The sequence below is a fragment of the Ascidiella aspersa genome, chromosome 8 (assembly GCF_963924565.1).
Source record: "Ascidiella aspersa chromosome 8, kaAscAspe10.2, whole genome shotgun sequence".
Classification (NCBI taxonomy): Eukaryota; Metazoa; Chordata; class Ascidiacea; order Phlebobranchia; family Ascidiidae; genus Ascidiella; species Ascidiella aspersa.
Genome location: NC_139454.1, coordinates 5,624,579 through 5,651,766, shown reverse-complemented (window position 1 = coordinate 5,651,766; position 27,188 = coordinate 5,624,579). Strand labels below are relative to the sequence as shown.

General features: G+C 37.4%; 1 protein-coding gene and 32 non-coding genes across 33 annotated transcripts in view; 32 read left to right on the top strand and 1 right to left on the bottom strand.

Moving 5' to 3' along the window:
• LOC146135333 (cilia- and flagella-associated protein 47-like) overlaps window positions 1-27,188 on the bottom strand; it is a 118,398-nt gene that overhangs the window by 88,393 nt on the left and 2,817 nt on the right. Inside the window, 15 exon segments of the mRNA XM_083396354.1 lie at window positions 12,044-12,160; window positions 12,604-12,742; window positions 13,554-13,685; window positions 15,560-15,687; window positions 16,445-16,564; window positions 17,280-17,446; window positions 17,902-17,999; window positions 18,849-19,043; window positions 20,578-20,772; window positions 21,421-21,626; window positions 22,461-22,601; window positions 23,010-23,098; window positions 24,321-24,457; window positions 25,273-25,427; window positions 26,110-26,338. Coding sequence (XP_083252480.1) covers window positions 12,044-12,160; window positions 12,604-12,742; window positions 13,554-13,685; window positions 15,560-15,687; window positions 16,445-16,564; window positions 17,280-17,446; window positions 17,902-17,999; window positions 18,849-19,043; window positions 20,578-20,772; window positions 21,421-21,626; window positions 22,461-22,601; window positions 23,010-23,098; window positions 24,321-24,457; window positions 25,273-25,427; window positions 26,110-26,338 — 2,248 coding nt within the window.
• Window positions 31-102, top strand: Trnap-cgg (transfer RNA proline (anticodon CGG)). Its single transcript has one exon. It is a non-coding gene; the product is annotated as a tRNA-Pro (tRNA).
• Trnap-cgg (transfer RNA proline (anticodon CGG)) lies at window positions 310-381 on the top strand. Its single transcript has one exon. It is a non-coding gene; the product is annotated as a tRNA-Pro (tRNA).
• Trnap-cgg (transfer RNA proline (anticodon CGG)) lies at window positions 785-856 on the top strand. Its single transcript has one exon. It is a non-coding gene; the product is annotated as a tRNA-Pro (tRNA).
• On the top strand, window positions 1,052-1,123 carry Trnap-cgg (transfer RNA proline (anticodon CGG)). Its single transcript has one exon. It is a non-coding gene; the product is annotated as a tRNA-Pro (tRNA).
• On the top strand, window positions 1,438-1,509 carry Trnap-cgg (transfer RNA proline (anticodon CGG)). The gene has a single exon. It is a non-coding gene; the product is annotated as a tRNA-Pro (tRNA).
• Trnap-cgg (transfer RNA proline (anticodon CGG)) lies at window positions 1,906-1,977 on the top strand. Its single transcript has one exon. It is a non-coding gene; the product is annotated as a tRNA-Pro (tRNA).
• Window positions 2,186-2,257, top strand: Trnap-cgg (transfer RNA proline (anticodon CGG)). Its single transcript has one exon. It is a non-coding gene; the product is annotated as a tRNA-Pro (tRNA).
• Window positions 2,465-2,536, top strand: Trnap-cgg (transfer RNA proline (anticodon CGG)). The gene has a single exon. It is a non-coding gene; the product is annotated as a tRNA-Pro (tRNA).
• Trnap-cgg (transfer RNA proline (anticodon CGG)) lies at window positions 2,746-2,817 on the top strand. The gene has a single exon. It is a non-coding gene; the product is annotated as a tRNA-Pro (tRNA).
• Trnap-cgg (transfer RNA proline (anticodon CGG)) lies at window positions 3,206-3,277 on the top strand. Its single transcript has one exon. It is a non-coding gene; the product is annotated as a tRNA-Pro (tRNA).
• Trnap-cgg (transfer RNA proline (anticodon CGG)) lies at window positions 3,592-3,663 on the top strand. Its single transcript has one exon. It is a non-coding gene; the product is annotated as a tRNA-Pro (tRNA).
• On the top strand, window positions 4,060-4,131 carry Trnap-cgg (transfer RNA proline (anticodon CGG)). Its single transcript has one exon. It is a non-coding gene; the product is annotated as a tRNA-Pro (tRNA).
• Trnap-cgg (transfer RNA proline (anticodon CGG)) lies at window positions 4,254-4,325 on the top strand. Its single transcript has one exon. It is a non-coding gene; the product is annotated as a tRNA-Pro (tRNA).
• Window positions 4,446-4,517, top strand: Trnap-cgg (transfer RNA proline (anticodon CGG)). The gene has a single exon. It is a non-coding gene; the product is annotated as a tRNA-Pro (tRNA).
• Trnap-cgg (transfer RNA proline (anticodon CGG)) lies at window positions 4,726-4,797 on the top strand. The gene has a single exon. It is a non-coding gene; the product is annotated as a tRNA-Pro (tRNA).
• On the top strand, window positions 5,007-5,078 carry Trnap-cgg (transfer RNA proline (anticodon CGG)). The gene has a single exon. It is a non-coding gene; the product is annotated as a tRNA-Pro (tRNA).
• Window positions 5,479-5,550, top strand: Trnap-cgg (transfer RNA proline (anticodon CGG)). Its single transcript has one exon. It is a non-coding gene; the product is annotated as a tRNA-Pro (tRNA).
• Window positions 5,758-5,829, top strand: Trnap-cgg (transfer RNA proline (anticodon CGG)). The gene has a single exon. It is a non-coding gene; the product is annotated as a tRNA-Pro (tRNA).
• On the top strand, window positions 6,039-6,110 carry Trnap-cgg (transfer RNA proline (anticodon CGG)). The gene has a single exon. It is a non-coding gene; the product is annotated as a tRNA-Pro (tRNA).
• On the top strand, window positions 6,885-6,956 carry Trnap-cgg (transfer RNA proline (anticodon CGG)). Its single transcript has one exon. It is a non-coding gene; the product is annotated as a tRNA-Pro (tRNA).
• Window positions 7,545-7,616, top strand: Trnap-cgg (transfer RNA proline (anticodon CGG)). Its single transcript has one exon. It is a non-coding gene; the product is annotated as a tRNA-Pro (tRNA).
• Window positions 7,926-7,997, top strand: Trnap-cgg (transfer RNA proline (anticodon CGG)). The gene has a single exon. It is a non-coding gene; the product is annotated as a tRNA-Pro (tRNA).
• Window positions 8,311-8,382, top strand: Trnap-cgg (transfer RNA proline (anticodon CGG)). The gene has a single exon. It is a non-coding gene; the product is annotated as a tRNA-Pro (tRNA).
• Trnap-cgg (transfer RNA proline (anticodon CGG)) lies at window positions 8,976-9,047 on the top strand. Its single transcript has one exon. It is a non-coding gene; the product is annotated as a tRNA-Pro (tRNA).
• Window positions 9,168-9,239, top strand: Trnap-cgg (transfer RNA proline (anticodon CGG)). The gene has a single exon. It is a non-coding gene; the product is annotated as a tRNA-Pro (tRNA).
• Trnap-cgg (transfer RNA proline (anticodon CGG)) lies at window positions 9,360-9,431 on the top strand. The gene has a single exon. It is a non-coding gene; the product is annotated as a tRNA-Pro (tRNA).
• Trnap-cgg (transfer RNA proline (anticodon CGG)) lies at window positions 9,834-9,913 on the top strand. The gene has a single exon. It is a non-coding gene; the product is annotated as a tRNA-Pro (tRNA).
• Window positions 10,034-10,105, top strand: Trnap-cgg (transfer RNA proline (anticodon CGG)). Its single transcript has one exon. It is a non-coding gene; the product is annotated as a tRNA-Pro (tRNA).
• Trnap-cgg (transfer RNA proline (anticodon CGG)) lies at window positions 10,699-10,770 on the top strand. The gene has a single exon. It is a non-coding gene; the product is annotated as a tRNA-Pro (tRNA).
• Trnap-cgg (transfer RNA proline (anticodon CGG)) lies at window positions 10,891-10,962 on the top strand. Its single transcript has one exon. It is a non-coding gene; the product is annotated as a tRNA-Pro (tRNA).
• Window positions 11,083-11,154, top strand: Trnap-cgg (transfer RNA proline (anticodon CGG)). The gene has a single exon. It is a non-coding gene; the product is annotated as a tRNA-Pro (tRNA).
• On the top strand, window positions 11,557-11,636 carry Trnap-cgg (transfer RNA proline (anticodon CGG)). The gene has a single exon. It is a non-coding gene; the product is annotated as a tRNA-Pro (tRNA).

The following is a 27,188-nucleotide window of genomic DNA, read 5'->3' as shown; positions in this document are numbered from 1 at the left end:
TGATAATAGATACTTTGAAAAAAAAGTCGCGGCTCGTTGGTCTAGGGGTATGATTCTCGCTTCGGGTGCGAGAGGTCCCGGGTTCAATTCCCGGACGAGCCCAATTTACTACATTTTGCATTGCAAATAGAAAGTTTAAATTTTCAAATTCTTGTTTGAGCTTTCAAGTTGTTGAATTACAATGGACCACACTTTCTTCACTATACAATGCGAATAGAAAGTTTAACATTTCAAATTCTTGTTTCAGCTTTCAAGTTGTTTGACTGCAATGGTTTTGTCTGTGATAATAGATACTTTGAACAAAGTCGCGGCTCGTTGGTCTAGGGGTATGATTGTCGCTTCGGGTGCGATAGGCCCCGGGTGCAATTCCCGGACGAGCCCAATTTATTACATTTTACATTGCAAATAGAAAGTTTAAATTTTCAAATTCTTGATTGAGCTTCCAAGTTGTTGGATTACAATGGACCCCACTTTACTACAGTTTACATTGCAAATAGGAACTATAAAACTTCAAATTCTTGTTCAAGATTTAAAGTTGTTTGATTGCAATGGTTTTGACAGTGATAATATATACTTTGAACAAAAAGCGCGGCCCCTTGGTCTAGGGGTATAATTCTCGCTTCGGGTGCGAGAGGTCCCGGGTTCAATTCCCGGACGAGCCCACGTCACTACATTTTACATTGCAAATAGAAAGTATAAAATTTTCAATTATTGTATCATCCTTCAAGTTGTGTGAATGCAATGGTTTTGAGTCTGATAATAGATACTTTGAATAAAAAAACGCGGCTAGTTGGTCTAGTGCTATGATTCTCGCTTCGGGTGCGAGAGGTCCCGGGTTCAATTCCCGGACGAGCCCAATTTTCTGCTATTTTTTACATTGCAAATATAAAGTTTAAATTTTCAAATTCTTGTTTGAGCTTTCAAGTTGTTGGATTAAAATGGACCCTTTACATTGCAAATAGAAAGTATAAAATTTCAAATTATTGCATCAGTCTTCAAGTTGTTTGAATGCAATGGTTTTGACTGATAATAGATACTTTGAATAAAACGTGGCTCGTTGGTCTAGGGGTATGATTCTCGCTTCGGGTGCGAGAGATCCCGGGTTCAATTCCCGAACGAGCCCACTTTAGTACATTTTACATTGCAAATAGAAAGTTTAAATTTCAAATTCTTGTTTGAACTTTCAAGTTGTTTTATTGAAATGAATTTGTGCCAAGACTGAATATTTCTATTAAAAAACGTGGCATGTTGGTCTAGTGCTATGATTCTCGCTTCGGGTGCGAGAGGTCACGGGTTCAATTCCTGGACGAGCCCAATTTTCACTATTTTTTGCATTGCAAATAGAAAGTATAAAATTTCAAATTCTTGAATCAGCTTTCAAGTTGGTTGAATGCAATGTTTTTGTCTGTGATAAGAGATACTTTGAACAAACAACGCGGCTCGTTGGTCTAGGGGTATGATTCTCGCTTCGGGTGCGAGAGGTCCCGGGTTCAATTCCCGGACGAGCCCAATTTACTACATTTTGCATTGCAAATAGAAAGTTTAAATTTTCAAATTCTTGTTTGAGCTTTCAAGTTGTTGAATTACAATGGACCACACTTTCTTCACTATACAATGCGAATAGAAAGTTTAACATTTCAAATTCTTGTTTAAGATTTCAAGTTGTTTGATTTCAATGGTTTTATGTCAAGAATGAATGTTTTTATTGGAATACGTGGCTCGTCGGTCGAGGGTTATGATTCTCACTACGGGTTCGAGAGGTCGCGGGTTCAATTCCCGGACGAGCAAACTTCTTTCAATTTTAGATAGTAATCAGATAGCTTAGATTTTTTAAATTATAGTTTCAACTTTCAAGTTGTTTGATTGCAATGGTTTTGAGTGTGATAAACTTTGAACAAAAATCACGGCTCGTTGGTCTAGGGGTATGATTCTCGCTTCGGGTGCGAGAGGTCCCGGGTTCAATTCCCGGACGAGCCCAATTTATTACATTTTACATTGCAAATAGAAAGTTCAAATTTTCAATTCTTGATTGAGCTTCCAAGTTGCTGGATTACAATGGACCCCACTTTACTACATTTACATTGCAAATTAAAACTATAAAATTTCAAATTCTTGTTCAAGATTTCAAGTTGTTTGATTGCAATGGTTTTGACTGTGATAATAGATACTTTGAAAAAAAAGTCGCGGCTCGTTGGTCTAGGGGTATGATTCTCGCTTCGGGTGCGAGAGGTCCCGGGTTCAATTCCCGGACGAGCCCAATTTACTACATTTTGCATTGCAAATAGAAAGTTTAAATTTTCAAATTCTTGTTTGAGCTTTCAAGTTGTTGAATTACAATGGACCACACTTTCTTCACTATACAATGCGAATAGAAAGTTTAACATTTCAAATTCTTGTTTCAGCTTTCAAGTTGTTTGACTGCAATGGTTTTGTCTGTGATAATAGATACTTTGAACAAAGTCGCGGCTCGTTGGTCTAGGGGTATGATTGTCGCTTCGGGTGCGATAGGCCCCGGGTGCAATTCCCGGACGAGCCCAATTTATTACATTTTACATTGCAAATAGAAAGTTTAAATTTTCAAATTCTTGATTGAGCTTCCAAGTTGTTGGATTACAATGGACCCCACTTTACTACAGTTTACATTGCAAATAGGAACTATAAAACTTCAAATTCTTGTTCAAGATTTAAAGTTGTTTGATTGCAATGGTTTTGACAGTGATAATATATACTTTGAACAAAAAGCGCGGCTCGTTGGTCTAGGGGTATGGTTCTCGCTTCGGGTGCGAGAGGTCCCGGGTTCAATTCCCGGACGAGCCCACGTCACTACATTTTACATTGCAAATAGAAAGTATAAAATTTTCAATTATTGTATCATCCTTCAAGTTGTGTGAATGCAATGGTTTTGAGTCTGATAATAGATACTTTGAATAAAAAACGCGGCTAGTTGGTCTAGTGCTATGATTCTCGCTTCGGTTGCGAGAGGTCCCGGGTTCAATTCCCGGACGAGCCCAATTTTCTGCTTTTTTTTACATTGCAAATATAAAGTTTAAATTTTCAAATTCTTGTTTGAGCTTTCAAGTTGTTGGATTAAAATGGACCCTTTACATTGCAAATAGAAAGTATAAAATTTCAAATTATTGCATCAGTCTTAAAGTTGTTTGAATGCAATGGTTTTGACTGATAATAGATACTTTGAATAAAACGTGGCTCGTTGGTCTAGGGGTATGATTCTCGCTTCGGGTGCGAGAGATCCCGGGTTCAATTCCCGAACGAGCCCACTTTAGTACATTTTACATTGCAAATAGAAAGTTTAAATTTCAAATTCTTGTTTGAACTTTCAAGTTGTTTTATTGAAATGAATTTGTGCCAAGACTGAATATTTCTATTAAAAAACGTGGCATGTTGGTCTAGTGCTATGATTCTCGCTTCGGGTGCGAGAGGTCACGGGTTCAATTCCTGGACGAGCCCAATTTTCACTATTTTTTGCATTGCAAATAGAAAGTATAAAATTTCAAATTCTTGAATCAGCTTTCAAGTTGGTTGAATGCAATGTTTTTGTCTGTGATAAGAGATACTTTGAACAAACAACGCGGCTCGTTGGTCTAGGGGTATGATTCTCGCTTCGGGTGCGAGAGGTCCCGGGTTCAATTCCCGGACGAGCCCAATTTACTACATTTTGCATTGCAAATAGAAAGTTTAAATTTTCAAATTCTTGTTTGAGCTTTCAAGTTGTTGAATTACAATGGACCACACTTTCTTCACTATACAATGCGAATAGAAAGTTTAACATTTCAAATTCTTGTTTAAGATTTCAAGTTGTTTGATTTCAATGGTTTTATGTCAAGAATGAATGTTTTTATTGGAATACGTGGCTCGTCGGTCGAGGGTTATGATTCTCACTACGGGTTCGAGAGGTCGCGGGTTCAATTCCCGGACGAGCAAACTTCTTTCAATTTTAGATAGTAATCAGATAGCTTAGATTTTTTAAATTATAGTTTCAACTTTCAAGTTGTTTGATTGCAATGGTTTTGAGTGTGATAAACTTTGAACAAAAATCACGGCTCGTTGGTCTAGGGGTATAATTCTCGCTTCGGGTGCGAGAGGTCCCGGGTTCAATTCCCGGACGAGCCCAATTTACTACATTTTACATTGCAAATAAAAACTATAAAATTTTAAATTCTTGTATCAGCTTTCAACTTGTTTGACTACAATGGTTTTGTCTGTGATAATAGATACGTTGAAAAAAAAATCGCGGATCGTTGGTCTAGGGGTATGATTCTCGCTTCGGGTGGGAGAGGTCCCGGGTTCAATTCCCGGACGAGCCAAATTTACTACATTTTGCATTGCAAATAGAAAGTTTAAATTTCAAATTCTTGTTTAAGATTTCAAGTTGTTTGATTGCAATGGTTTTCACTGTGATGATATATACTTTCAACAAAAATCGCGGCTCGTTGGTCTAGGGGTATGATTCTCGCTTCGGGTGCGAGATGTCCCGGGTTCAATTCCCGGATCAGCCCAATTTGTAACATTTTACATTGCAAATAGAAAGTTTAAATTTTCAAATTCTTTATTGAGCTTCTAAGTTGTTGGGTTACAATGGACCCACTTTACTACATTTTACATTGCAAATAGGAACTATAAAATTTCAAATTCTTGTTCAAGATTTCAAGTTGTTTGATTGCAATGGTTTTGACTGTGATAATAGATACTTTGAACAAAAATCGCGGCTCGTTGGTCTAGGGGTATGATTCTCGCTTCGGGTGCGAGAGGTCCCTGGTTCAATTCCCGGACGAGCCCAATTTATTACATTTTACATTGCAAATAGAAAGTTCAAATTTTCAATTCTTGATTGAGCTTCCAAGTTGCTGGATTACAATGGACCCCACTTTACTACATTTTACATTGCAAATTAAAACTATAAAATTTCAAATTCTTGTTCAAGATTTCAAGTTGTTTGATTGCAATGGTTTTGACTGTGATAATAGATACTTTGAAAAAAAAGTCGCGGCTCGTTGGTCTAGGGGTATGATTCTCGCTTCGGGTGCGAGAGGTCCCGGGTTCAATTCCCGGACGAGCCCAATTTACTACATTTTGCATTGCAAATAGAAAGTTTAAATTTCAAATTCTTGTTCAAGATTTCAAGTTGTTTGATTGCAATGGTTTTGACTGTGATAATAGATACTTTGAACAAAAATCGCGGCTCGTTGGTCTAGGGGTATGATTCAGGCTTCGGGTGAGAGAGGTCCCGGGTTCAATTCCCGGACGAGCCCAATTTATTACATTTTACATTGCAAATAGAAAGTTCAAATTTTCAATTCTTGATTGAGCTTCCAAGTTGCTGGATTACAATGGACACCACTTTACTACATTTACATTGCAAATTAAAACTATAAAATTTCAAATTCTTGTTCAAGATTTCAAGTTGTTTGATTGCAATGGTTTTGACTGTGATAATAGATACTTTGAAAAAAAAGTCGCGGCTCGTTGGTCTAGGGGTATGATTCTCGCTTCGGGTGCGAGAGGTCCCGGGTTCAATTCCCGGACGAGCCCAATTTACTACATTTTGCATTGCAAATAGAAAGTTTAAATTTTCAAATTCTTGTTTGAGCTTTCAAGTTGTTGAATTACAATGGACCACACTTTCTTCACTATACAATGCGAATAGAAAGTTTAACATTTCAAATTCTTGTTTCAGCTTTCAAGTTGTTTGACTGCAATGGTTTTGTCTGTGATAATAGATACTTTGAACAAAGTCGCGGCTCGTTGGTCTAGGGGTATGATTGTCGCTTCGGGTGCGATAGGCCCCGGGTGCAATTCCCGGACGAGCCCAATTTATTACATTTTACATTGCAAATAGAAAGTTTAAATTTTCAAATTCTTGATTGAGCTTCCAAGTTGTTGGATTACAATGGACCCCACTTTACTACAGTTTACATTGCAAATAGGAACTATAAAACTTCAAATTCTTGTTCAAGATTTAAAGTTGTTTGATTGCAATGGTTTTGACAGTGATAATATATACTTTGAACAAAAAGCGCGGCTCGTTGGTCTAGGGGTATGATTCTCGCTTCGGGTGCGAGAGGTCCCGGGTTCAATTCCCGGACGAGCCCACGTCACTACATTTTACATTGCAAATAGAAAGTATAAAATTTTCAATTATTGTATCAGCCTTCAAGTTGTGTGAATGCAATGGTTTTGAGTCTGATAATAGATACTTTGAATAAAAAACGCGGCTAGTTGGTCTAGGGCTATGATTCTCGCTTCGGGTGCGAGAGGTCCCGGGTTCAATTCCCGGACGAGCCCAATTTTCTGCTATTTTTTACATTGCAAATATAAAGTTTAAATTTTCAAATTCTTGTTTGAGCTTTCAAGTTGTTGGATTAAAATGGACCCTTTACATTGCAAATAGAAAGTATAAAATTTCAAATTATTGCATCAGTCTTCAAGTTGTTTGAATGCAATGGTTTTGACTGATAATAGATACTTTGAATAAAACGTGGCTCGTTGGTCTAGGGGTATGATTCTCGCTTCGGGTGCGAGAGATCCCCGGTTCAATTCCCGAACGAGCCCACTTTAGTACATTTTACATTGCAAATAGAAAGTTTAAATTTCAAATTCTTGTTTGAACTTTCAAGTTGTTTTATTGAAATGAATTTGTGTCAAGACTGAATATTTCTATTAAAAAACGTGGCATGTTGGTCTAGGGGTATGATTCTCGCTTCGGGTGCGAGAGGTCACGGGTTCAATTCCTGGACGAGCCCAATTTTCACTATTTTTTGCATTGCAAATAGAAAGTATAAAATTTCAAATTCTTGAATCAGCTTTCAAGTTGGTTGAATGCAATGTTTTTGTCTGTGATAACAGATACTTTGAACAAACAACGCGGCTCGTTGGTCTAGGGGTATGATTCTCGCTTCGGGTGCGAGAGGTCCCGGGTTCAATTCCCGGACGAGCCCAATTTACTACATTTTGCATTGCAAATAGAAAGTTTAAATTTTCAAATTCTTGTTTGAGCTTTCAAGTTGTTGAATTACAATGGACCACACTTTCTTCACTATACAATGCGAATAGAAAGTTTAACATTTCAAATTCTTGTTTCAGCTTTCAAGTTGTTTGACTGCAATGGTTTTGTCTGTGATAATAGATACTTTAAACGAAAAACGTGGCTCGTTGGTGTAGGGGTATGATTCTCGCTTCGGATGCGAGAGGTCCCGGGTTCAAGTCACGGACGAGCAACTCCTTTCAATTTTAGATAGTAATCAGATAGCTTAGATTTTTTAAATTCTAGTTTCAGCTTTCAAGTTGTTTGATTGCAATGGTTTTGAGTGTGATAAACTTTGAACAAAATCGTGGCTCGTTGGTCTAGGGGTATGATTCGTGATTCGGGTGCGAGAGGTCCCGGGTTCAATTACCGGACGAGCCCAATTTACTACACTTTACATTGCAAATAGAAACTATAAAATTTCAAATTCTTGTTCAAAATTTCAAGTTGTTTGATTGCAATGGTTTTTACTGTGATAATAGATACTCTGAACAAAAATAGCGGCTCGTTGGTCTAGGGGTATGACTCTCGCTTCGGGTGCGAGAGGTCCCGGGTTCAATTCCAGGACGAGCCCAATTTACTACATTTTGCATTGCGAATAGAAAGTTTAAATTTCAAATTCTTGTTTAAGATTTCAAGTTGTTTGATTTCAATAGTTTTATGTCAAGAATGAATGTTTTTATTGGAATACGTGGCTCGTCGGTCGAGGGTTATGATTCTCAATTCGGGTGCGAGAGGTCGCGGGTTCAATTCCCGTACGAGCAAACTTCTTTCAATTTTAGATAGTAATCAGATAGCTTAGATTTTTTAAATTATAATTTCAACTTTCCAAGTTGTTTGATTGCAATGGTTTTGAGTGTGATAAACTTTGAACAAAAATCACGGCTCGTTGGTCTAGGGGTATGATTCTCGCTTCGGGTGCGAGAGGTCCCGGGTTCAATTCCCGGACGAGCCCAATTTACTACATTTTACATTGCAAATAGAAACTATAAAATTTTAAATTCTTGTATCAGCTTTCAACTTGTTTGACTACAATGGTTTTGTCTGTGATAATAGATACTTTGAACAAAAATCGCGGATCGTTGGTCTAGGGGTATGATTCTCGCTTCGGGTGGGAGAGGTCTCGGGTTCAATTCCCGGACGAGCCCAATTTACTACATTTTGCATTGCAAATAGAAAGTTTAAATTTCAAATTCTTGTTTAAGATTTCAAGTTGTTTGATTGCAATGGTTTTCACTGTGATAATAGATACTTTGAACAAAAATCGCGGCTCGTTGGTCTAGGGGTATGATTCTCGCTTCGGGTGCGAGAGGTCCCGGGTTCAATTCCCGGACGAGCCCAATTTACTACATTTTGCATTGCAAATAGAAAATTTAAATTTCCAATTCTTGTTTAAGATTTCAAGTTGTTTGATTGCAATGGTTTTCACTGTGATAATAGATACTTTGAACAAAAATCGCGGCACGTTGGTCTCGGGGTATGATTCTCGCTTCGGGTGCGAGAGGTCCCGGGTTCAATTCCCGGACGAGCCCAATTTACTACATTTTGCATTGCAAATAGAAAGTTTAAATTTTCAAATTCTTGTTTGAGCTTTCAAGTTGTTGAATTACAATGGACCACACTTTCTTCACGAAATTATGCGAATAGAAAGTTTAACATTTCAAATTCTTGTTTCAGCTTTCAAGTTGTTTGACTGCAATGGTTTTGTCTGTGATAATAGATACTTTAAATGAAAAACGTCGCTCGTTGGTCTAGGGGTATGGTTCTCGCTTCGGGTGCGAGAGGTCCCGGGTTCAATTCCCGGACTAGCCCAATATAATACATTTTACATTGCAAATTAAAACTATAAAATTTTAAATTCTTGTTTGAGCTTTCAAGTTGTTTGATTGCAATGGTTTTGACTGTGATAATAGATACTTTGAACAAAAATCGCGGCTCGTTGGTCTAGGGGTATGATTCTCGCTTCGGGTGCGAGAGGTCCCGGGTTCAATTCCCGGACGAGCCCAATTAACTACATTTTGCATTGCAAATAGAAAGTTTAAATTTCAAATTCTTGTTTAAGATTTGAAGTTGTTTGATTGCAATGATTTTCACTGTGATAATAGATACTTTGAACAAAAATGGCGGCTCGTTGGTCTAGGGGTATGATTCTCGCTTCGGGTGCGAGAGGTCCCGGGTTCAATTCCCGGACGAGCCCAATTTACTACATTTTGCATTGCAAATAGAAAGTTTAAATTTCAAATTCTTGTTTAAGATTTCAAGTTGTTTGATTGCAATGGTTTTGACTGTGATGATAGATACTTTGAACGAAAATCGCGGCTCGTTGGTCTAGGGGTATGATTCTCGCTTCGGGTGCGAGAGGTCCCGGGTTCAATTCCCGGACGAGCCCAATTTACTACATTATGCATTGCAAATAGAAAGTTTAAATTTTCAAATTCTTGTTTGAGCTTTCAAGTTGTTGAATTACAATGGACCACACTTTCTTCACGAAATTATGCGAATAGAAAGTTCAACATTTCAAATTCTTGTTTCAGCTTTCAAGTTGTTTGACTGCAATGGTTTTGTCTGTGATAATAGATACTTTAAATGAAAAACGTCGCTCGTTGGTCTAGGGGTATGATTCTCGCTTCGGGTGCGAGAGGTCCCGGGTTCAATTCCCGGACGAGCCCAATATACTACATTTTACGTTGCAAATTAAAACTATAAAATTTTAAATTGTTGTTTGAGCGTTCAAGTTGTTTGATTGCAATGGTTTTGACTGTGATAATAGATACTTTGAAAAAAAAATCGCGGCTCGTTGGTCTAGGACTCTAGGGGTATGATTCTCGCTTCGGGTGCGAGAGGTCCCGGGTTCAATTCCCGGACGAGCCCAATTTACTACATTTTGCATTGCAAATAGAAAGTTTAAATTTCAAATTCTTGTTTAAGATTTCAAGTTGTTTGATTGCAATGGTTTTCACTGTGATAATAGATACTTTGAACAAAAATCGCGGCTCGTTGGTCTAGGGGTATGATTCTCGCTTCGGGTGCGAGAGGTCCCGGGTTCAATTCCCGGACGAGCCCAATTTACTACATTTTGCATTGCAAATAGAAAATTTAAATTTCCAATTCTTGTTTAAGATTTCAAGTTGTTTGATTGCAATGGTTTTCACTGTGATAATAGATACTTTGAACAAAAATCGCGGCACGTTGGTCTCGGGGTATGATTCTCGCTTCGGGTGCGAGAGGTCCCGGGTTCAATTCCCGGACGAGCCCAATTTACTACATTTTGCATTGCAAATAGAAAGTTTAAATTTTCAAATTCTTGTTTGAGCTTTCAAGTTGTTGAATTACAATGGAACACACTTTCTTCACGAAATTATGCGAATAGAAAGTTTAACATTTCAAATTCTTGTTTCAGCTTTCAAGTTGTTTGACTGCAATGGTTTTGTCTGTGATAATAGATACTTTAAATGAAAAACGTCGCTCGTTGGTCTAGGGGTATGGTTCTCGCTTCGGGTGCGAGAGGTCCCGGGTTCAATTCCCGGACTAGCCCAATATAATACATTTTACATTGCAAATTAAAACTATAAAATTTTAAATTCTTGTTTGAGCTTTCAAGTTGTTTGATTGCAATGGTTTTGACTGTGATAATAGATACTTTGAACAAAAATCGCGGCTCGTTGGTCTAGGGCTATGATTCTCGCTTCGGGTGCGAGAGGTCCCGGGTTCAATTCCCGGACGAGCCCAATTAACTACATTTTGCATTGCAAATAGAAAGTTTAAATTTCAAATTCTTGTTTAAGATTTGAAGTTGTTTGATTGCAATGGTTTTCACTGTGATAATAGATACTTTGAACAAAAATGGCGGCTCGTTGGTCTAGGGGTATGATTCTCGCTTCGGGTGCGAGAGGTCCCGGGTTCAATTCCCGGACGAGCCCAATTTACTACATTTTGCATTGCAAATAGAAAGTTTAAATTTCAAATTCTTGTTTAAGATTTCAAGTTGTTTGATTGCAATGGTTTTGACTGTGATGATAGATACTTTGAACGAAAATCGCGGCTCGTTGGTCTAGGGGTATGATTCTCGCTTCGGGTGCGAGAGGTCCCGGGTTCAATTCCCGGACGAGCCCAATTTACTACATTATGCATTGCAAATAGAAAGTTTAAATTTTCAAATTCTTGTTTGAGCTTTCAAGTTGTTGAATTACAATGGACCACACTTTCTTCACGAAATTATGCGAATAGAAAGTTTAACATTTCAAATTCTTGTTTCAGCTTTCAAGTTGTTTGACTGCAATGGTTTTGTCTGTGATAATAGATACTTTAAATGAAAAACGTCGCTCGTTGGTCTAGGGGTATGATTCTCGCTTCGGGTGCGAGAGGTCCCGGGTTCAATTCCCGGACGAGCCCAATATACTACATTTTACGTTGCAAATTAAAACTATAAAATTTTAAATTGTTGTTTGAGCGTTCAAGTTGTTTGATTGCAATGGTTTTGACTGTGATAATAGATACTTTGAAAAAAAAATCGCGGCTCGTTGGTCTAGGACTCTAGGGGTATGATTCTCGCTTCGGGTGCGAGAGGTCCCGGGTTCAATTCCCGGACGAGCCCAATATACTACATTTTACATTGCAAATTCAAACTATAAAATTTCAAATTCTTGTTTAAGATTTCAAGTTGTTTGATTGCAATGGTTTTGACAGTGATAATAGATACTTTGAACAAAAAGCGCGGCTCGTTGGTCTTGGGGTATGAATATCGAGCCCACTTTTCTCAATTTGATATAGTAATCAGATGGTTTAGATTTTTTAAATTCTTGTTTCAGCCTTATTTGAAAATTTGATTACTTCTTAAATATACACTAATATTTCACTTAGGCCCCTAAAATTAGTTGACCGACCCTTAAAGGGTCATGGACCCCAGTTTAAGAACCCCTCAAGGGGTACCTTCCGTGTTGAAAACCTAAAAGAGCGCACGTACTTTACATAGTTTATCGATAATTTTACTACAAGCGTTACCTGTACGTTGGTTGCACCCAGTTTGGCGAGGCACTTCAGTTTGAGCGAGTTTCCGTTGTAGACTTGAAGGTGGAACTCTCCCTCCAAGGGAGCGAAATAGCTCGGGTGAAAAACAACCTGCAATTGGGACGAAATGTTAATCGAGCTGTGTTGGTGTACAACTGCTGGAGTGCAGAAGCCCAGTGGTGGTCTTAACAAACGAAATGGCGAGCCCGAAGTTTGTCCGTTTTAAACGAAAAACTGTACAGAAAAAAAAGGTACGTTGTATAATTATCAGTGTTGTGATGACTTAAGTCAATGACGTGACTTAAGTGACCTTAATTCACTGTTGTAAAATGACTTGACTTAAGTAATTTGGGCAGAATGGCCTGACTTGACATAAGTATTTTCGACAAATGAATTGACTCCAGACTTAAGTCATTCTGTCAAATAACTCGGACTAAAATTAAGTGTTTTCAGTTAATAATTTTTTTTATGTTTTACAAAAGCTTGGAATTGTGACTTGACTGTAACTCAAGTCATTTCAAAATGACCTGTTTGCAACGCTGCTAAAAACTGACCTCGCACTTGAGATGTTGAAAGGCTCCCACGGTTCCGGTTGCAGGCCGAATTGAGAAGGCCGTACCTCGGTCAGTAAGCACAGGAGACCAGGTGAAGTCTGCCGCGTGGTTGCGACGGTTGTGCAGCGTTACCACTGACCTAACACATTGTTACAGTGAGTAGCTTTAGCGGGGTTAACTACAAAAATTTGACAAAAAAAATACATTTGAAGACTTAATAGAAATTTAAGGACTTAAAATTGGATTGCTCGTTTTTTTTAATTAAATTTGAAAACAAAACAGTGTAAATTCCATGGTCAACGTAGTTTTAAAGGCGTTCGATGTCATTCACCCTGAAAAAGGCGACTTGATTAGGTTGCCGAAACGTTGGAGAAAAAATATAATTACCAGAGCTGCTATTTTGCTTAATAGTTTAAAAGGCGTTTTTTTCAGATTTTAAATACATAATTACAACAGGACATAAGATACTTTCAAAACATAAGGTTTCAGAGACTTTTCAATAACCAAATCAACTCAAAAGCATTCCATATTAAATTATTTTAACTATTTAAAGATTCAAAGAGTACATCTTAGAAAACTGGTGGCTGGTTGACAGATAAAAATCAGGTTAGACAGATCCAAGGTTCAACTCCCAGGTAAACTCGATTTTGAGTTTTTTTGTTTTGGGCCTTTTTTCACATACAAGGTAAATGAATATAAGTTTTGACAAAAATCAACTTTATTATTGTGATATGGTTTTACACGTTTACCGTGGTTTACAAGTTTACATTTTGTGAAATATTCTTCGTCTATTCAAAAATACATTCATTATTTTAAACTGTTGCAATCGTATGTAAGTAAACAACTGTGCTCGTTCGTAAAGGCAAAACAACACAGGCAACGCATACCGCCCAGGTGTTCCTGAATTCCAAACAACATGCTAAAAATTGAAGCCATAAAATGTCACACACCTGTATCCGGCCTCGGCGGGCAAACCTTGTTCCGCGATCAGCTCCAAGAAGTCAGTTGAAAGTTGGAGAGCGACAGGTACCACGTTTGCTAATACAAGCACGTGGGCCTCATGCTGTGAGTTTACCGTGTAGCTGGAAAGCAAACGTATTCCGGTTTACAAATGCTGATCGACGGTTATAAATTACAGACAGACAACGTCAATAAATATAAGTTTTAACAAAAAAAAAATAAATTTATTAGTTTTATACGGTTTTACCGGTGGTTTACAAGTATATATTTTGTAAAATTTCCTTATACTGGTTTACTAACTGTTTGTCTGATTTGTTCTATTTTCATTGCCCCACACCCCCATCAAGATCGTACGTTGGAAATCATTTAGAGACCTTAAAGTCGAGCGATGATGTTTGAAACAATGTGCTATTCGTCATCTCAGCGTCGGAAAACCTCGACAATAATATCACATTTGATTTTTTTGACTTCTACAAATATAGACAGTCGATCTGCTCGCCAATCTTACCCATTACGTTAATTTTAATCACCGGAAGTGTTGAGTTCATTACAGATACCGTTTATATTTGCTGGAGTCTCTGATGATTCAACATCACAAACCAGAACTTAACATGGATACCTCGGCACCTATTTACTGGTTTACAAGTAATTATAACCACTTGTGTATATAAGGGGATTATAACCACCTGTGGTTTAAGGCTGTTCCTTTCAAGTTGTTGGATTAAAATGGACCCTTTACATTGCAAATAGAAAGTATAAAATTTACAATTATTGTATCAGCATTCAAAGTGTTTGAATGCAATGGTATTGACTGTGATAATAGATACTTTGAATCAAACGTGGCTCGTTGGTCTAGGGGTATGATTCTCGCTTCGGGTGCGAGAGGTCCCGGGTTCAATTCCACCTGTGGTTTAAGGCCGTTCCTTTCCCTAATCCGGTAACGTTATTTGCTTTCCTATTTTTCGTGTACATTGCATTGATCGTGAATAGGGAGAAAAAGTACACTTAACTTACAAAGCTTCTCGAATTAATCGGAGGTTTAAGCCGGAAAAAAACCTTAAAAAAAGTTTCATTCTGGGATGAAACTTATTTGTGTACATTTTGGCTGGATATTCTTTTTAGGTGAATATATTATAAGGTGAAATACCGCTATTGTTTTTAAATCGCGGATTTGCACCCAATAATATGTTGATATGAAGTTTTTAACTTTATTATTTTTTTCTTGACAAAACTACCCTTTCAAAACCAACGTGTAAAAGTTCAATTCTGATTTATATTGAGCATACTAGAGACTTTAAAATATTATCGCGATCGTTAATGAATCCTGATATCATTTTTTGCCGGCTTTAACCCTTACTCCTGAATTAATTTGTAACAAGAAAATCATATTTGGAAAAAAAGTCTTTCAACGCTACCCTCGAATAATCGGTGCGCCAGCAAATAGGGTAAAAAACTTTGTATCTTCACAACTGATGTCCAACAATGCAGGTTTGGTCTATACTGGACAACTAGATTTATTTTTGTTTTGTTTTAATTATATTAGAATTAGAGTTAGATCATTTTAGTTATTTCAATTATATTAGCATTAGAATTTGCCAAATTAAAAAAAAACAATTTAAACCAGAATTTCAGTTGGTTGTTCAAAAACAATTTCATTTAAATCGCGAATTGTTCTTATAAGAATGTAATTGTTATATATGTGTGTGCTGATTTTTATGCCTTTGAGCATAGCATATGCTTTTAAAGACTGTAAAAATCACCTACAAGTCTTTCCGACCAAAAAGTTTTGATTCAAACTTTTTGTTTTGACTGAGAGAGTAAAAATGCCGTTGGACAAACTTGGCATTTTTGGTAAAATCCGAATTAGATTAGAACTAGAATTAGAGCGCACATACAATTCTCCAATTAGATTAGAATGAGAATTAGACGCAAATCGCTCTAATTCATTGAATTAGAAAACTAGAATTATCTAGTTGTCCAAGTCTGGTTTGCTCACCTGATGGAACGCTGAAACTTCCCTTCGGCGTTGGATTCGAACACCAGCGTGAATTGGGCTTTCGACTGCGAGGGAATCACTTGTGACAGGGGAGAGGTCTGACGTAGTTCCTTGCAGTCGATCATCACCTGCTCACGAAAGGTATCACATGTGAGCGTTCACGTGCACATGATGGGAATGAGACAGATAAAAGAAGATCAAGAGGCAATTTACTAGATTTAAGAGTACGATTCGTATGATATTGTTGAAATTGCTATCGATAGGCACATTTTTTAATCCCAGGTAAAAACTTAATTTTGATATAATTATAGCACGCACGGCACGAGGCTCCTTCACTCATTTACGAAGTTTTGGAGGAAACGTTACCAACTTTTTTTTAATTTTGAAAATTCTGTATTTAGCAAGTACACCGGTACACAATATAATTGGTTTTTAGCATATTTCGTTTAAATACTTACCTGAATTTTTTTCCTGTAACTAATCAGTTAGAAAACTTGTATATATTTCTAACCAATAACCTAAACCACACTTCCACATCTGGAGGTCACAACACTGCGTGGGTCGCGTAATTACACCTTTTCTGGCTTACGGCACCCTCAAAAATAATAAATAGATTTGCGGGACATAAGCTGGAATTTTACTGAAATGTCGCTATAAAATTTAATGGAACTGGAACAACACAATCAACTTAAAACATGTAGGAAAATGTTATTTGATATAAGGGTCTCTAACCGTACACAAAAATTTGTAACAAGAAGCTTACCAGTTGAGCAAAAATCAGATTTCTTAAAATTCTTAAATACCTATCGGCACCATTGAGCATATCGTATTATCTGATAAGTGATAACGAAATGCAAAAATCAAGTGTTATAGACGAACGCTCACCTGCACGTGAATGTAGTGATCGAGGTTGTTGACGATGTGAAGCTGCTTCTGATTGGTCGAGCGAAGGCAAATCTCGCCGAAGTCGATCGTTGGAGGTCCGATGATAACCTTGTGAAGGTCCTACGTCACAAAAAGACGCGTAAATCTCGCGCGTATCCGGTCCGCCAAGCAATTTAACCGAGCACACGGCTTATTTCTATAAAACTTTTTAAGCCTTTAGGTTTTCTCTAAAATTACACTTGTATACCAATATTACTTATAATACAATCATTCTTACTCTTACCAGCTAGTCAAAATAAGGATATTTAAAGCATGCTTTCAAAAGAAGTCAGTCCGCGGATCTGCGGTTGCCGACCACTGGTACTTTTTTACACGAATATTGATCTTAACAACGCCTTTCAACGTTTTGTTTCAATATTTTAGGAATAAGGTTAAAGTCAAAAACCAACGCCATTAAAGAAGTTCCTAACGTTCGTTTTCAACAAAAACTTTAGATTTCTCCATTAGGTTGATTAAATTATTATCCGATATTTGAAAGCAAAGGTCTGATGTAAAACAATAAATATATTTTTTATCTCATAAACTCGTTGGCTTTAATTACTGCCAGACAATCTGAAGATCAGCAGCATTTTTTCTGAAAAAATTATCGTGATTTACTTAAAAGGGCGAGGCGAATTTTCAAACATTTTTATTTCCAATAAAAGGCCACCGACAATCCTAAACCCAAATTTTCCTCTCCCAAAGACTTATAACCCTCTAAAATACTTGACCCCACTACTAGCTTTATAACTTTCTAAAATACTTGACCCTACGAATAGCTTTCTTGTCGTCTTACCTGAGGTGTCAGTATCCTTTTGCAGTCAGTCTTCTCCACGTGTGAGGTGGGCACGGCATTAAGTCCCTCGCTGACCGCCCGAGTAGTGGCCTGGCGTTCCTGATTGGCTAGCTGACGCGTGGTGAGCAGGCGGTGCCGGTCATTGGGCGGAACGATCTGGTGTGGTGCTGTGTTGAAGTCAACAATGTAGCTTGATAATGAATTGCAAAGCCAAAAAAGGGCGAGTAGATCGATATCAACTTGATTAAGACGTTTCAAAACAAAGCCCTACTATGAAAACTAAACGTGAAGTATAACTGAGTCTTTTATTTGGCTTAAACCAAAGTAAAAAAAGTAGAACAAAAAATAAAAATAGAGTATTTCTCAAAGTGGTAAATACTGGTTGTTCTAGAGGAAAAATTATGTGCAGTAAAGTATTTGATCGACAAACTTTTAAGACAGGGTACGCATTTGTTGCACGCCAAAAAACAGGTTTATTCTACCAATATAGTTGACTTTGACTTTAGAGCTAAACCGCCCTAAATGTTACTCGTCCAAACGAGTAATAGATGTACAAGTATTCAAAGAGCGTTCGCTTAGCTTTTAAAAAACTGATTTTAAAACCAAAACTGTTGTGACCAACCTGGAGTTTCAATATCCCTCGCCGATATCTTAGGCGGTCTGAGTCCAGCTGCCGGTTTAAGTGAGAGGTCCTTGTCGTTGCTAATCTCCTTGAACTCCCTGGAGCAAAAAACAAAACTTGACAAAAATTAAAATAATGATCTCAAGGGGAAAAAAGTTATTGCATGACTTATGCTCATCTAAACGAAACCTATGACCACTGTTAGTCCGCCATTTTGTTGTCGACCTAACATCCTAACTAACCTAACATCCTAACCTAACGACCTAACATCCTAACCTAACTAATAACAGGTCCGTATAGAAAGTAAAACATCGCTATGGCCAGCCAGATCCCAATATCCAACTTTTGTTGTAAACATTCCTATTTACAATTAAATTCAGGAGCTCGAAAAATTGTACATTTCAAGATTAACAATAAGTTGCTAAAGCGTATTTGATGTAAGTGCTTTATGACCTATTTAATTGTGTAAGCATTCTATTACTTGCGGTCAAACGGTCAAAGGTCACTGAGCACATGGTTCCTTGACATTGTAGTTTCCCTCACGGCAGTTGGTGTTACTACATTGTCGCGGTAGGAGCTCACATTGTAGTTACTTGTAATTGGTTGGCGATGCTGTTTAATTTACACTGATGCTGTTTCTGACTCAATAACATTGTTTTGTATTCTATTTAATTAAGATATGAATCCACTTGTGTAATGATCTAAGACTGTTTATAAAAACAGATAAAACATAAAATATTTTCTTAAAATTTACAGAGATATATATTTCGCCTATAAGGCATCTTCAGTTTCTTAATTCGAATGAGTGTTTCAGCTCCACTTGTGTAAGCCTTTTTGTTATTAATAAATTCCTGTACACTGATAAAGACTTCAGTATCGAACCGGGTCCATTAGTTTTCAGTACACAAAACCGTTTTTAAATGACACATTAGGGAGACATTTCTTACTTATTCTGCTCCTGTTTTCTTCTCTTTTCGCCGCTCTCTCGCAGGAACTGCTTGTACTTGTCCTTGTGACTTCGTCTTGCTTCTTCCTCTTCGATCGTGTACGCGTAATCCGGGTCGGTGTAGGTGTGCCGCTGGCTTCTCGTGTAAGGCGTCTGGTATTCCTCGCCGCGCTTGGAGGGACGGATACTTTGCGCCCTGTTTTAAAGTAGACGTATTTCCAAGCCAGTTTATAAGATCGGATTTAAATTGTAGGTGAACACCTGTTCGTTTGACTGCGTATGCGTAACTAACTAAATAAATAATACCAAGTTTGGGTAGGTGGCGACTATTAATAAATTGGAAAGCGTTTCGAATAACTCTTCACCATTCAGTGCCCTCTCACTATATTGAAAATGGATAAAGAGTTATTCGAAACGTTCAAAAGGATATCTATTTTTGTATGGGCTTTGATATTCTTACTATGCAAAGTTGGTCAAATAATTTTTAATTCTTTTTCAATACCATGTTATATATCATATAAACGTTTCAATTATCGCTTGTATCGCAACTCAATAAAATAAGGACAAGGGCATATTGATGAACAACCCATGACAACTATCAGTTATAAACACAACGGCCGGATCTCGACAAACTTGGCATTTAGACAATCACGCTTGACTTCATCCATGATATATAACGGCAATCCATGTATATTACGGCCTTTTTGTGAACCACACACCTTAAGTTATGTACGACTCTTTCACTATTTTTGGAATTTATTTTATTCAAGGTAGAAAATGCGGTGTCGAATCGTTATTCCAGGCTAAAGGGCACAAATTAGACTGGTAACTGATCGACAAATTAATTTGGAAGTATCGGTCAAAAAGCAGATCGTTTAAAATCGGACATCGGCTGCGATGTTCAAATATGGAATGTCGCGCGTTAAATTTTAACTAACCCTAAAGCAGGGGTTCTTAAACTGGGATCACCTTGGGGGTCCGAGAAGTATCTTTAGAGGTTTCATGAAAGGCGAATTGAAATATTAGTGTTTTGTTTAATAATTAATCACAATTTTAAAGAAAAGAGTAGTATTAAAAATAAAACGTTTTTACACTGAATATAGTTAAGACTTCATTTAACTTTTACATTTTTCGGACCGGAAACAGCAGATTTCTGAAGTCCATTTGTGGGGTGACGTAAATTTATGACGTCATCTCTAAAACTTTTTACATAAACTGGTCCACGCGAAGCCAAACATTTCTTTTGGGGTCTGCGGTAAATAAAATTTACGAACCCTTACCGTAAAGCAGGGGTGTCCAACATGTGGCACGCGACCCAATAAAAAATTGCACGCAAGCCCCCCAAAAATTACAACCAGTTGTCAAAAAAGCTAACTTTGTTATACAGCCAACTTTCGTTGTTTATTCACAAAACAAAGCAATCCCAGCAATTACGACAACAAACAATCCAGCAATAACGACAGTAAACAACTTCTGATATTATAACATTATACTGTTTCTTTAGTTTTTGTATAAAAGCGCTTTAATATTAGAAAAAAATATTTGCTAAACTTTGGCACGGGAAGGAGTTATAAGATAAAAATTGTCACGTCGGCATGTTTGAGTTGGACACCCCTGCCCTAAAGGCTCATTTTGCGCAGATTGCGATTTAGGCAAAATCGTCAGGAAAGTGTATATTGTTTTTCAGCCAGCCAAACGTATTATTCGTCATACCTCCACACATGGCTTACCTATCGTTGGGAAATGCCACCAGAGCATGGTCGGTTCCCTCTGTACGTTTCTTGCCGGCGCTATGCAGGGTCGTGTTGGCCGTGTTGGCCACCGTGGGTCGAACCTGACCCTTGACCTTCGTGACGTCACCGAACGAGACGTCAGGGTATTGGCCAGTCTCGTTGGTGGTGTGGGGCGTGATGCCAGGGTTGATTCTGGGGACAAAGTCAGTGTTGTAATTGGTTTTACCGAACACCTGGCTATAGTGCATTTTAATATCTTAACATTTTTGTTGAAGTAAGTTGTTTTGTGGTCTCTGGCAACGTTTTATTTTCGAACAAATTGAAAATGCAACGTTGAACTGCGTATTGGTTGGTACATAGAAACTAGTAAACTTTTAAATTTCTTAAATTTAGTTTTTAAATTTGTTAAACTTTTATTATTGGACAAAATTTTGCTGTGTTATACCACTTTTTTTTTCAACGACTTGTTTAAAACACTGTTAAGATAAAATGTGGCGCGTTTTAATTTCAGTTTATATGATCTAATTCCCCCTTTAAAGTAGCAATGCAAAAAGGTTCAAAACAACCAAAGAAATTAACAGAAGCTATAAAAAACCTCATTTCTAAATTGTGAAAGCTTTTTTGCGAATGGCGTGACTTATTTTAAAACTGACTTGTTTCTAGCATTGTCAAGATAAAAGGTGGAATACTTGTACCTTTAAATGAAGTCACTTTACCTTACCTTAGAGTAGCGATGCTTTAGTGATTATAAAAAAATCCGACAAATCGACAAAATATTAAACAGAAAATAACATTGATTTTCTATACATGTAGATTATGTTATCATAAACCTAACCACACCTGGGCTCCCTGTGCTTGGGTATAGCGATAGAGGTGCCGACCAACTGGATTGGAATTGTCTGGAAAGGACGGACCGACAGCTTGGTGACATCAGTGCGGGAATTCCCCTTTTCCTGCTGGGTGGCACAAACCTTGCCTAAGACGTCTATGAGCTGCAAAGGCTCGAATGTGCCGGCTTGGTTCGGTTGGAAGGAAAGTAGGATGTCCTGCGTTGAAAAACGAGAAAAACAACGGTAAGTTTTGACATGGAGCATAATGGTTGGAGGTTGTAGTAAGACGTAATAAGAATTTCAAAGCTCATACATAAGTAGGTATTATTTTGAACGTTTCGAATAACTCTTTATTCATTTTCAACAAAGCCTATGTTGAAAATGAATATTCGAAACGTTCAAAATGATATTTACTTCTGTATGAGCTTTGATATTCTGATGAAGTTTTGACATGGTGATACGTAACAGTAAGTTCGCGACAAGCAACGTGGAATACATAACTCCAGCAATGCTTGAGATAATAACTAAGAACTAGCACCTAATAGTGTAATAAGTTCTAAATCGAAATAAGATCTAAACACGGCAGATTTCCTAGCAATTCTATTTATATCCTAGTAAGCCTATTTTAAAGCAAAAGGGGCCAAATCCATACTGAAAACATCAGACAATAAACAACTAGTCTAATGCCCAGACTGCCAAATGAGACAAATCAATTGAAAAACACTTCTCTCTAATTTTTCTCCATACAGTTATGGTGTGATTTGGGCAATTTTTAATTATTTCGACGAGTTATGACTTACTCCGACATGATTAAGTCTTGTGCGAATCATTTTAGGTTTTGTTCCATCGTGAATATTACTGCGAATTAGTTGCTTCATTTGTCACATTGTGAGTTCCCAATTAGAAAACATGCCTCGGCTGTTATGCTTATATGAGAAACGCTGTCGGCATAAATGACACCGCACAATAACATGTCAAAATACACCTCTACTGTTACAATCTTCGCAGCTTTGTCAAAGCCCACAAACCCAAGCGTTTGTATTAACTTACCTGGCTTTGTCCTGGCTTGATTTTTGACAGGACGGGAGTCACGTTGAAGTGCGCCACCTTGCGACAGCTAATGCTAATCGGTAGTAGTGACGATTCGTTGGTGAGTGTGCAAAGTGAGCTGGTGTAGTCGCCACACATAAGCTGCAATAGAACGTTGATTTATAATTATTGGCCCGTAAAAAGAAGTAATGGTTAAACAATATAGTGCTGCTTGTTTTGGTCCACATAAAAACTGTAGATTAGATAGCAAATAACACTGTTGTTAAATCTCACAAGCTTCTGCACAACAAAGACCCAGTAAAAATAAAACGAATAAGGCCGGAAGCATCCGCTGTAGTATTCCTAGTAATATGTGAGTAGAAGACCAGAAGGGGGTTTAATACTTTCCCTAGTCGTCTCATAAAAGAATCTTTTTTTTTTCGAAAGAGACTCATAAAAGAATCTTTGTCTTTTCGAAATTCTGGTTAACGGCCAGTAAAATAATTTCGGTAGTTTCCCTGGGCCAAAAGGTTAATGACCACTTTATTAGAAAACATCCATTTTTTTTACCTCGCCAAAATCAAAGGTGCTGTTCGGTTGTATGTTGACTAACACTGGTGTCGCTGTAGCCGTGACCGCCACTTCCACCTGTTTGTTAGCTGAGTAAATAAAAAACATATATTTAAAATCCAGATATAAGCAGAAGTTTAGACGAACTTTATAAAGCATTACCTCGTCTTCTTTCAGATTTTACAAGTTATGTCATTCCAATGGTGGCAGCGATATTCAAAATATTAATAACTAAAAATACATTTTATTTTGTCACTTTAAAATTGGCCCATCGTTACGTATCCATATTAGAGATAAAATATTTTACAGAAATCTAGTTTAATTATTAAAAAATGCTTATGACGGAGCATGACGAACGGTAATTAAACGAAACCCGTTTTTTTGTGTAATACATATTTTTTTGGCACTGGTTGTTAATCTTTTTTAGTTACCGATCCTTAAAAACGTAACAGAATTAAAAATACACACTCGGCTTTCATTGAAAAGTGCATTTCAACTTGAAATGCAATATAGTAGTCAAATTAAATTAAAAACTGCTATAAAAAGTTGCATACAAGAAATGTCGCATATTTCCTTATTTTAGGTTATAATGCAGTCGCGGTCCCGTTCTGCCTTTATACTGAACCCTAGGGGGCCCGTTTACTGTTAGTTGGGAACCACTGCTTTCGGGGTTAAACAAGTTGGTTACGTTTAAATTCCGGGTAGGGCCAGTGTGTTCATTCCGTGCTCTTGTATAAATAAAATGTTCATTGTATGCCTGACAAACGCAAGGCTGCATCCAGCTATCAATATACGGTCTAATAATATACTGACAGGACTTGAATCTACAAATTACAGAAGAAGGGCGCCCTATTAACTGTCAAGTTTTAACAAAAATATACATGCGGCCAATTAACAAATAGTTGTTGAAAACGCTTTCTTTCGTACGTTACATATTGTCAGCCCGAGATCCCAGTAAAAAAGGGCGACCAAGTATAAACTAATTATAATGAATAAACTGTTGCTGCCAGGCATAATACTTTAAAATATTTTTGGGACGATTGTGTTTTACTCTATCGTTTTAACGACCTGTACAGGTAACCTATATCGAGTAAACAACAGGCATACGATTAAAGCGATAGCACAATTACAAAAAATTGGAACTTATTAAAAAATAACTTATTTAAAATATTGAGCTAACCGGTCAAAAAAATTTAAACACGTCTTTGATCATATAAATAAAAATTAGGAGATGAAGCCTTTGTCACCAAAGGGCGATTTCGACGCTACCACAAGACGTCAAACACTTCAAATTCAATACAAACGACTCACGGTTAATGTTCTCGCAAAGGAACGTGTCGTTGCTTCCCACCATCTCGAACCTCATGAAGAGCGCGAAGTCCTGACGAGGAGGCGGCTTCTCGGTAGCCTCCCAACCCACGCTCGAGCTGTTGAAGCGAGGACTGAACCTGCGCCGAAAGAAAGAGGAGTGTGAGAAAGTTAACGAAGAAAAAGGAGGAGGGAGAGGACGATAGGTGTGCAACTGCGCAGACTTGGACAACCAGACCAGTCATTTTAATACGGTTGTATTGTACACCCCAAGGTGTACCAGAAGTGTTAAGGGGTGTACCATATTGATGGGGTGTACTAGGGGGTACAAGATACCGCATTACAATAAGACTAAGATCAGGTATCATAATAAATAAACAGGTTTATTATCAGACTGACTGGAGTGTACAATAAATGGCACAAAAAGTGTTTAAGCGTGCGTAGCTTGTAAGATACTATGGCGATATATATTTATATTCTATTTGTGGCTTCATAACCAAAATATCTTTGTGGAGCACTAACTAGTTCTTTAATTCTAACTCTAATCTAACTTTGAAAGGCTAAAATAAATCTAGTTACCCAAGTCTGGATATGAGATGTACAATTAACTTCTATCGTACTATTCACAGAGCCAGAACGGCCTAATTATAGACCTAACCTCCTACAGATACAATGTGCGTTTGGGCAATAAGTATGGAAGCACAGTTACGAGAAAACGGCATAACGTTGTCTGTGCATTTCTATAACTTATGTATGCGCGTGTGCGTATGTTTCTCTTGTTGCTAAAAAAACACTAGTTCTTAACAAAAATATCAAAGATAGTCTTTCAAGTAAAACGGGTGTTTTTAAAAAATAGCATTTTTTTCAACAAAGGTACGAGTTTAAAATAATACTTTTTAAGAAAAGGATTCTTTAAATAGGCTTGTTTAAAACTGAAAATATGATTTTAATGTACCTGAAATATACAGGAACCTTTTCGTATGGCCCGATCTGGCCCTGGTTGGGAAACACGGTGATTAGAGAGGTAAGAATGTCGAAGGCCCGGCCCCTGATTTTTTCCATGGGCGAAGTTGCCAGCATGGCGGCCGTCGACTTGGTCAGGTCGGTTCCCTTGAAAAAAGGAAAAAAAAATAGTTAGACGTAGTTCGAAACACACGATATGGTATTAAACAGGAAGAAATCGGTAAATATAATTAGGGCACGGGTTTGCTCATCATTAGAACCTTAAAAACTTAGTGTTTGATGTTTGGTACAGTTCAGAATAACAATTATTATTTAAAAAAAGGTAAAAACGTCTTTGTTTAAGTCAGGGGTTCTTAAACCCCTGGTTTAAGTGGTATATAGCGCAGGGCATTTGGTTGACAAAAATTCACTTTTTAAGCAACAAAGTTAATCCTAATGGGATGCAAAATATTCCTAAACAGCAACCAAATACATAAAAATATGAAGAAAGACTTGCAGGGAAAGATTTAAATAGGAAATGGTTTGATCATATCTAACACTCTCGAAACAAATAAAAATCTCGGAATTGGCTACAGCTAATTATGTCTCTTGTATGATGTGCGTTGGCAATTTGAAAAAAAAAAAATTGGCACAAATAAAAGCTTCTTACGGCCCTTAAACCGAACACTAAACAAGAAATAGTTTGGCAGTTCGGATTCGAAGCGCAGCAAAACGAACATAAAAACAAAATCACGAAAAAACAAAACATAAAAAATGACGAAAAAAATAAATAAAAAACACGAAAAAAATAAAACATAAAAAAAGAAAAATCAAAGGAAAAAAATCTCACCGCCTCCTCTCCGGCTGCTCCCTCCTCCAGGATGGAAACCCACTTTATCGGCTCCGGGCCATTGTTGAAGAGAAAGGCGGGCTCAATGCGATCCGTGCCGTAGTAGGCTGGTCCGAAAGCGACACACTTCAACTGGGACTGGCTGTCGTTTGCCAAGAGCTCGAGAGACTGCTCGACGATGCACGCCTTGATCTCCAGCTTGGTCTCCTGCATGCCTTCCAGCTTGACTCTGGCGAAAAGCAGTGTGTGATAACAACGCCAATAGTCCGTACGCAATTATTTGTACAGGTCCTTTTTGCAATAACCCTTTAAGACACTTTAAGCAGTGTTGTGAACAAGTCATTTTGAAATGACTAAGTCCCAGTCAAGTCATTTGTAAAATAATTTTAGTCCAAGTAAATTATTTTGCAAAAATAACAAGCCAAGTCCCTGTCCAGGTCATCGGTTGCCCAAGTCAAGTCCCAGTCAAGTCATTATGAGAGCAAGTCAATTTCAAGTCATGTCATTGAAAACAGTGACTTAAGTGCTCTTAAGTCAAGTCAATGACGTAAGTTATTACAACACTGCTAACTAATCTACTATTTCAAAGTTTATGAATTTATTTTCCTCTTGATTCAAGCAATTAAACTAGTTTGAAGCATTCACACGTGTATTTTAAAGTAGCATATGCCTCAGCCAACAACAGGGTTTGTTCATGTAAAAATGTTGTAAATTTTTACTGCTTCTCATGCTTTTGTTAATGCATTTGTTATTGTCAGTATTGAAAATTTGAATATGGAACCCCCGTACACATTTATTGCCCTATTCAAGGGTTGTATTTGTTAACACCCAATTGAAATTAATTTTTATTTTTTTTATTTTTATATTTGGCTGTTGAATAAACATTTATTTAAAGGTTAAACTTAGTGTATAAGAGTGGAATTATAGACACATGAACAATTTTTTTATGGATCAATGTTGATTTGCAAGGAGTTTAATCCCTTGTTTTTTCAGCAAAAGCTATTTTTAACAAAAAAATGACCCCAAACTTTCACCTTTCACCTAAACGTTTCAACTTAAACATGTTTGTCTACAAAAAG